Below are 9,523 nucleotides of genomic sequence, written 5' to 3' on the forward strand. Positions count from 1 at the left end.
GGGAAAACCACCACCAAAACATTAGGTTTTTTGCATCCTGTATTTAATTTTGTCTCTCCCAGTATATTCTTGCTGTCTAACAAAAACACTCTGCCCATCTTTTGCTGTCGAGGACTGTTTACCCTGCGTGAAGATGCTTCAATATGCAGTCATGTCATAATTAATTTTCTTTTGAGTATGGCTGTGTATGTATCTAGTATAGAAGTCAGTTCTGAATCAACAGATGTTCAGCCAGACATGGTTTTCTCATTCCTCTCTCACTCCCATAGGCGTGTGTACATATCCTACCTAGATAGTATCCACTTCTTCCGCCCCCGCTGTCTCCGAACTGCAGTTTATCATGAAATCCTCATTGGATACCTGGAGTATGTGAAGAAACTTGGGTAAGTGAGATCTTTGCAAAGGAGAAGAAAAAAAATAAATCTTAGCATTTCTTTTTTCTCCAGGATGCCAAATAGCTTCTCACCTGGGACAGCTCTTCTGCCCTTTTTGAGATATGTAGAACACATCAAGCAGAGAGAGGAATTTGGATTTTATCACTAAGGGGTTTTTGCTGCTGTTAGGATTCTTAAAATGACAGCATATCATGCTTTATAAGGTTGGACCAGATGATCTTTGAGATCCCTTCCAACCTGGCATTCTGTGATTTTTATCAGAGGTTCCTATGATGTTTAAGCTTCATTATTATATCCTTTTCTCATCTCTTACATAAACAGAGATTATTGCCTCAGCATCTTTGTTACAAAGGAAAAAAAAAAGGAAAAGGAGGAGGAAGAGATCTGAATTTGTATCTTAGTTTATTTTAAGATGGTAGTAAAAATGTTTAAGATTATATTTTTTTTTCCTGTGTATGAAATGCAGGTATGTGACAGGACACATCTGGGCCTGCCCCCCAAGTGAAGGAGATGATTATATTTTTCATTGCCATCCACCTGATCAGAAAATACCCAAACCCAAACGTTTGCAAGAATGGTATAAGAAGATGCTGGACAAAGCATTTGCTGAGAGAATCATTCATGACTACAAGGTTTGTTACTCTTAACTTTCTGAATTAATTTCATGAGCTTTTTATTTGAAGGTAGCACATATTAAGACATGCAACTGTAGTAGTGTTGTACAAGGGTTTTTATTCTCAGCCAGTGTCTTCATTTTCTTAGATTCTTGTCAAGTTTCTGCCTTTCAGACTGAAAATTCCTTACGTTCAGTTTCTGCATGAAGAGGAGTGTGCCTTCCTGTATTTATCTTTCTCTATAATTTTCTAGACAAGGAAGGATGTTCAGGTTTATAGAATTTCGTTGCTTCTGGTCATTCTGGAGGATCAGGTGAAATATTGGACTCCCTTAGTGTGAAATGAAAGAAACTGCTTATAAAACAGCTTCTCCACTTGAATGGAAAAAGGATTATTTTCATCATTGGAGAATATCACAGGTGCACCCAAGGCAGCAATTAAAGATGGCAAAGGTAGCATTTGCCACTCCTGACATACTAACATTTACAAGAATTTCTTAATGGTAGTAACAGTGCTGGAAAGATTTGCTGTTTTGATTGCAAGTGACAGTTATTGAATGTGTGGAACAGAACAGCCTAGAGCAGCCTTGTCATCTGATCCTGCCTAGCAAAGAGCTAGAAATATCTGTCTCTCCTAATAAAGTGGTCATAAAGTTAGTCCAAAGAAGAAAATTGGCACTTCAAAGCCCCTCCAGCACAGCTGTTTAAAATACCTGTTACTTCTTAGAATCTTCTCAGTGGTCCTTTTTGGCCACACAAGCTTCACCAGCAGTGAAGGACACAGGCTGCCCAGAGTTCCCTTTCCACATCAAGGCTTTATTATACCTGTGCAGTAGTTGGTGGGTGTGTGCAGGATTCTTCCTGCAGTTATCAGGCTTATTGCACATACTCTGCCCAGCCCAGCACTAAAGTGCTGTTGCACTTTCACTTTTGTAAGAAAAAGGACTGGATGGGGACACAGGTGCTGTCACTAGAACAGTTCCTGCCCATGTCCAGGAGCAGTGCAGGAAAAATGTGGTGTCTGCTTTGTTGGCTAAGTTACCAGAGAGGGTTTGTTATGGTTTCCAGGGATATCTTGGTCTCTCCCATCATTTCAGGAGCATGAACCAATTGCACAAGGGGGTTCAGGAGAGCCTCAGCAGCTGTCTTGCTAAGATGAACCAGGGAGTCGGTTGTTATCAGTATTGCCAGGCTAGTTTTTGAGCTGCACCCAGAAAAGGAGGCCTGCCAGGAGTGGGCCATGGTGTAAGGGAGGCACAGCTGGTCAGGGCAGCCCTGGATCCCATCTCTGGCCCTGCAGCCCAAGTGGGCTGCAGTTATTGATCCTTGGTATTGTGTGATGCACTTAACAGGACATCTTCAAACAAGCAACTGAGGACAGGCTGACGAGTGCCAAGGAGCTGCCTTACTTTGAAGGTGATTTCTGGCCCAATGTGCTGGAAGAAAGCATCAAGGAGTTGGAGCAGGAGGAGGAGGAGAGGAAAAAGGAAGAAAGCACTGCAGCTAGTGAAACAACAGAGGTGAGTTAACTGCTCCTGGTTCACAAAGCTGACAATTAACACTTTAATAAATTAGAGAGTTCAGATCCAGTAAACCAGAAAAGGTCACTGACATCAGATATCAAATTAGGGCTCCCTCTAACTGCATTTCTGGTTTTCTTGGGTAACAAATATACTGGTGGCTTTTTTTTTTTTCTGTAGCAGAATCAGAAGTCAGTTACGTCAGTTCAGCATCTCTGTTCTCTGAGAAATGTGTTAAGCTACTTTTGGATGGCATCATGCCTGCTACACTTGCAGTCATTTTGCTGAGCTTCTGGTTCACACCTTTGCAAATCACCTTCAGTGTTTGCATTTTGAAAGATGCTGTATTTTTCCAAGCTGACTTAAATGTTGCTGTTATTTAAGCACAGGTACTTGTTATTGTTTGCCACTGTAGGGGGCTGAAATGTAGAAGGATTTATTGCAAGCTTTGCATTGGTGTGAAACGTTGGTCCTGATGCTGCTGTTCCTTCACCAGCATTTTCTCATTGTATATTCAAAAAAATAATTTCTTTTCTTAGGGTCCTGGTCAGAATTTAATTATTACATTTAATTTCTGTCTTGATTGCATGTGTATCCAAATGGTCTCAGCACTTAGGTGCTGTCCCTTTCACTTGTGATTTGCAGCAAGGTGCTTTGAAATAGAGTAAGAAAATGTGAAGTTTAACAGGTTGAGGTGGAACCCAAAACTTTAGCTGAGGAGGGACTGAATTCAGCTTGGATGCCATGGCCCATTTGCATAATATGTGGTTGTGGAGTGATAGAACCTTAATCCATCAAGTTCATGATGTCAGAAAGTTCCTTCTGTTAAACCTTAACAGCTCCTTCATAATATAGCTTCCTCATATAATTTGTTGCTGTGGGTTTTTATGGAACCATAAAGTTAATAGTTTTCACCTTCTGAATGCAACTTTTCAGTATTGAAATATTTCAACAAACATTTCTGAAAGACAAGGCTTGGAATTTCAGTTGTAATCCTCTTTGCCAACAGTATCACCTTCAGTAAATCATAGCATGCCCCTTCAGAGAAAACACCAGGGTAGCCTCAACATCTAAGAGGAGAAAAGAGGTGTTTTAAAAAGTCCAGAACATCTAACTGTGAAATCACAAAGGCTCTCTGCCTGAAGTGAGGACATGCAGCCTCAGCTGGTAACATCCCTACAGTCCCTCCTGATGCCATTGATGCTGCTCGGGGTAGTGGGAACAAAATCTGCATCCAGGTTGCTGAACAAATCACCCAAGAATTCAACAAAAAGCCACAATGTTCTGGTGTCTGCCACTCAGCTGAGAAAAAGGAGTGAAATTAAAAGCTTGAGAACTTCTCCAGTGCAGTCACTAGAACTTGTGTCACTATGGAGGAAGCTCTGCCCAACAGTGGGTGTCTTCACAAGTAGAAGCACTTGAAGAATCTTTACAATTTGTATTGAGATGTTACAGAATGGTCTGTCTCTTCTTAATTTCTTAGTCCTCAACTTTGTTTATATGCAAGGAGAGCTTCCTGTAAGTGAGTATGTGCTGCAGGTATTCTTTAGAAGAGAGTGTAAAGAGGTGGTAAATATTCAGAAGTTCTTGAAGAAGGTTTTGCAGGGTCAAGGCTCACCAAGCAACAGCATCTCTGGCAAACCCGTTACATGCTATCAAAATGAGGTGGTACAGAAACAGTCTTACAGCTTCCTAAAACCTGTTGAAATAGCTTTGTACAATTGACCATGTAGAAACTTGTTAGAGGTGGAGTAGAAAGATAATTTGGAGTTTCACTGTCAGCTGAGTTTCAGCTTTTTCCTCCTTTTGGTGTGTTAAGTTCTAAAATCTGTGTTGATGCTCTAGAATGGTTAAGTGAAGGACATGCCTGGGGGTAGAAAATGTGGGGGAAAGGAGTCAAGATGGGAACATAGTCCATTTCTTAATACCTTTCAATCACTTAGACCTCTGCCTGGTTTCCCATTAAATAGTACAAGTGTCATTTCCAAACAGGTTTGATCAAAAAATCAATAAAATGAATTACAGATAACCCAAGATTGGGTAGGAAAATTCTGTCTGAGCCTCATTAATGGAATGGAAGGATGGCAACACTGTGTAGAGTTGCCTTCTTCAGTTGGAGTATTTTTATTTTCTTTTAAGAAATTTACCTGTGGATAAATCCCCAGTTTGCTTGTACATAGTGTTCATGACACTTTTCTCTCTGTGTGTGTATATATATCAGAATATTTCAGTAACTTCTTGATAATATTATGATAACCAAAGTTCTAGCAGTTAGAGAAGTGGTTTTATTCTGAGTGGTGAGCTCCCTGCTGGGGACTTTGGGGTTTATTTTTGAAGGACATGAGAAGTCTAAAACTCATTTCTGTTTTCACAGGTCATCTAAATACCATCAGCTGCTATTTTTTACTCTCTTGACTTGCATCTAGTGTTCAGTATATGGTCACTGAGGTTTGTGTTGGTGTAACTTAGGCACAAATGAAGGTTTGGGGATATTTTTGGAGTTGAATGTGCAGCAACATGTCTTCAGGTTGGACAATAATATAGATTTTGTTAGTTTCAAATCCTTCAGGTTCATATTTGTGTACTAGCCCTGAATTTGTTCAGTAAAAACAAACAAACAAACCCTTAGATCAAAGCTCCAGCAAGGATGAGAATCCCCAGATGCACAGCGAAGCAAAATGCTGCACTTTGGAATTTTTTTTAAGTCCATTTTATTTGTAACTCATCTTGTCATCAAGTATCTATAAGGTCTTGTAAAGCAAGCAGTGGAAGCTGAAGTACAGGGGGGAAAAAATCAGTGTCAGGATTTATTTAATGTATCTGCATATTTTAAAAATATATTTTTAAACAGTGTTTGAATTTGTTTGCCTGCCAGGTTGGCTTTTGATTTTTCCTGGAAGATGGGATATATTTAACACAGTATGGCTGATTTGCAGGCATTGGAACCAAGTTCTGTTATTGACAGCAGAAGTGTTTTTTAACTTCCAGCTCCAGTGAATGGGAGAGAGCTCAATAAAGTGTAACATCTTTCCTGTACGTTTCCTGCAGGGAAGCCAGGGAGACAGCAAAAATGCCAAGAAAAAGAACAACAAAAAAACCAACAAGAATAAGAGTAGCATCAGCAGAGCTAACAAGAAGAAACCCAGCATGCCAAATGTGTCCAACGACCTGTCTCAGAAGCTCTATGCCACCATGGAGAAGCATAAAGAGGTACTGTCAAAACATGCTGTGTAGAGACAAGAGCCTGTTCGTGTAAATCCAGGCCCTGGGATGATAGTCAGAACTGATGAAAAGTTGGAAGGAGTAAAGCTTGTGATTGCACTAGAGCTTTTTCTGATGTGCAACAGCATGGTGGAAGAGATGAGCTTAAACTAAGTTAATGAGATAACATTTGCAGCATGCCATTACTGTGACAGAAGGGTTGGAAGGGACCTCTGAAGATCATTGAGTCCAACCCCCCTGCTGCAGCAGGAACACCCAGGGCAGGTCACACAGGAATGTGTCCAGATGGGTCTTGGAAGCCTCCAGAGAAGGAGACTCCACCCCCGCCCTGGGCAGCCTGTCCCAGGGCTCTGTCACCCTCACAGCAAAGAAGTTTCTCCTCATGTTGAGGTGGAACTTCCTGTGTTGTCACTTGGTGCTGTTTCCCCTCATCCTGTCACAGGCACCACTGAACAGAGACTGGCCCATACCTGACACCCACCTGCAGACATTACAGACATTAATAAGATCCCCTCCCAGCCTTCTCTCCTCCAGACTGAACAGCCCCAGGTTTCTCAGCCTTTCCTCATATGACAGAAGTTCCAGTCCCTTCATCATCCTTGTAGCCTCCCTTGGACTCTCTCCATCATCTCCCTTTCCCTCTTGAACTGGGGAGCCCAAAAGATGACTTTTTCTCCTGCAAGATCATCTAACCTCATCAATTTGATTTCTTTCCCCCCAACCCCTCCAATTTATCTGCAGGTCTTTTTTGTGATTCATTTACACGCCGGGCCTGTCATTAACACCCTGCATCCCATTGTGGACCCGGATCCTTTGCTGAGCTGTGATTTGATGGATGGGAGAGATGCCTTCCTGACCTTGGCCAGAGACAAGCACTGGGAGTTCTCCTCACTGCGCCGCTCCAAGTGGTCCACGCTCTGCATGTTGGTGGAGCTGCACACCCAAGGGCAGGACCGCTTTGTCTACACATGCAATGAGTGCAAACATCATGTGGAAACAAGGTGGCATTGCACTGTCTGTGAGGTGGGTCTGCATCACCAGATACTTCTCTCTCTAGCCCTACAGCCAAGCTTGGTTTATTTTTGTGTGGGTGGCCCAAAGTTCCTCCAAATTGAGTTTATCCTGGTAAAAGGGCTGCTGAGCCTTAAGGGAAGGTGACTACCACAGTGGGGTGCCTCTTCTAGGGTAAGTGCCTTTAGTTTCCCAACATGGCAGAAGCCAGTACTCAGGAATGGCTGCTGCTGTGACATTTATTCCACTATGGCTCCTCTGTGTTAGTTTTATAACTTAATATCAAAGAATCACAGAATTACCTTGGTTGGAAAAGACCTTCAAGGTCATCAAGTCCCAACCATCAGCCCAACACTGACAAGTCCTTAACTAAATCCTATCCCAAAGTACTTACATCTGAACAACTCAAATCCCTCCACGGATGGTGACCCCACCACTGCCCCGGGCAGCCTGTTCCAATGCCTGACAAACCTTTCAGTGAAGAAATTCTTCCCAACATCCAACCTAAAGCTCCCCTGGTGCAACTTAAGGCCATTCCCTCTTGTCCTGTCACTTGTAACTTCACTGCACAGCCCGATCCTCACCTCTTTACAGCCTCCTTGCAGGCAGTTCTGGAGAGTAAAGAGGTCTCTCCTTGGCCTCCTTTTCTCCAGGCTGAACAATCCCAAGTCTCTCAGCTGCTTCTGATAAGACTTGTGCTTCAGACCCTTCCCCAGCTCCATTGCCCCTCTCTGGACACACTCCAACACCTCAATGTCCTTTCTGTCATGAGTGGCCCAGATCTGAGCACAGTACTCAAGGTGCAGCCTCACCAGTGCCGAGTGCAGTGGTACTGGATGGCAGGGTGTGACTGCCAGACTGGTCTGGATCGCCAGGGCACCAGGTAATCCACATCAAATGATGTCCAGGAGAGAAGCTGTCATGCTTTCCTGCAGGTAGTTGTTGTTCCACTTTATATGTGGCACTTGGTGCTGCATGAAGCACAGCCAGGCTGGGTGAGGAGCCTGCTGGGCCCTTCAGCCTGGTTCCCTCAGCCCAGCATTAGTGTTACCTGCCCTTCACATCAGCCGTGGTAATTGCTGCCTAACCTGCCTTGATGCTTTTAATGACTAGTCCTATAAAGCACAGATCCCTTCCCATGAACTGTGTTAGAGAGCAACCCTGCATGGATTTACCTGGCTGGACTCAAGTCGATGGTAACCTCTAAGGGAGCTTGTGGTGACCTCTGGCTGTAGCAGAACCAAAGAAGATTTTTAATAAGGGCAGCCTCCTTTTGACACTGCAAGTTAGTTCCACATTTGTGGTGGAAGAGCCTTAATTAATCCCTCTGAGAGAAGCATTGAACAGTCTTGAGGCAAGACTGTAGGAAATGGATCGTACACACAAAGGGAATTGAGTGGTGGAAGGAGTTATGGCCTTTCTGCTGGGTACTTTTGTGACAGGGGGTGTCCTTCCTCCAGCACAAAGGGACAGGGCAATGAAAATGTGGCTTCAGATCAGTGTGAAGTTCACACTTGATTTGAGGGTTGGTTTAGAGATTTAAAAAATAGAGCTAAAATAGAGATTTAAAAACTTTCAGGGTGGCAAATATTAGCCAGTAATTACACTAAGAAGAGCCAGATGGAGAGCCAAGCCCTGGTTTCGAGGCTTCTCTTACTAGTTGGAGGTTTTGGCCCTCTCTGTGTGCAGGTGCCTCAGGAGACATCACAGAACAGTAAACAGCTGCTCTCGTCAAAAGGGAAAAATGAAAAAAACCCAAATCCTACAAGACTTTTTCATGTAATAAAGGCACAGTTGCAGCCCCTGCTCATGTTGTTTGCCCAAGATTTATGATTGCAGGGCAGCAGCTTCAATGAGCTGCCCAGCACCCCAGAGTCCCCCTGCCCTCCATGGAATTCAAGTGGTGGCTCCTCATAGCACGTGGCTGTTGTCCTGCTCTTGTTCCATGTGTTGGTACCTGCTGAGACCCCAAAAGGTGCTTCCACAGCAGGCTCCTGCTGGTCACCTAGCACTGCTCTTCCTGACCTCTGGCTTCTCTTTGCTTTCAGGACTACGACCTCTGCATTAACTGCTACAACACTAAGAGCCACGACCACAAGATGGTTAAGTGGGGCCTGGGTCTGGATGACGAGAGCAACAGCCAAGGAGAGCAGCAGTCCAAGAGCCCCCAGGAGTCGCGACGACTGAGCATCCAGCGCTGCATCCAGTCCCTGGTCCACGCCTGCCAGTGCCGCAACGCAAACTGTTCCCTGCCATCCTGCCAGAAGATGAAACGGGTTGTCCAGCACACCAAGGGCTGCAAGCGCAAGACCAACGGTGGCTGTCCGGTCTGCAAGCAGCTCATCGCCCTCTGCTGCTACCACGCCAAACACTGCCAAGAGAACAAATGCCCCGTGCCATTCTGTATCAACATCAAACACAAGCTCCGCCAGCAGCAGATCCAGCACCGCCTGCAGCAGGCTCAGCTCATGCGCAGAAGGATGGCCACCATGAACACCAGAAACGTGCCTCAGCAAAGTTTGCCTTCTCCTACCTCAGCAACGCCTGGTACCCCCACGCAGCAGCCAAGTACACCGCAAACGCCGCAGCCTCCTCCCCAGCCCCAGCCTTCCCCTGTAAGTATGTCACCGGCTGGCTTTCCCACTGTGTCCAGAACTCAGCCCCCCACCACCGTGTCGACGGGAAAACCTGCCAACCCGGTTTCTGCGCCCCCGCCTCCGGCGCAGCCCCCGCCGGCCGCCGTGGAAGCGGCTCGGCCCCGG

At 44.8% G+C, this 9,523-nt stretch overlaps 1 protein-coding gene across 1 annotated transcript in view; it reads left to right on the forward strand.

Moving 5' to 3' along the window:
- Window positions 1–9,523, forward strand: part of CREBBP (CREB binding protein) — an 83,675-nt gene that overhangs the window by 72,686 nt on the left and 1,466 nt on the right. Inside the window, 6 exon segments of the mRNA XM_009995506.1 lie at window positions 270–383; window positions 862–1,027; window positions 2,361–2,528; window positions 5,577–5,738; window positions 6,492–6,773; window positions 8,810–9,511. Coding sequence (XP_009993808.1) covers window positions 270–383; window positions 862–1,027; window positions 2,361–2,528; window positions 5,577–5,738; window positions 6,492–6,773; window positions 8,810–9,511 — 1,594 coding nt within the window.

Source organism: Chaetura pelagica, unplaced genomic scaffold, assembly GCF_000747805.2.
Source record: "Chaetura pelagica isolate M959 unplaced genomic scaffold, ChaPel_1.0 scaffold124, whole genome shotgun sequence".
Lineage (NCBI taxonomy): Eukaryota > Metazoa > Chordata > Aves > Apodiformes > Apodidae > Chaetura > Chaetura pelagica.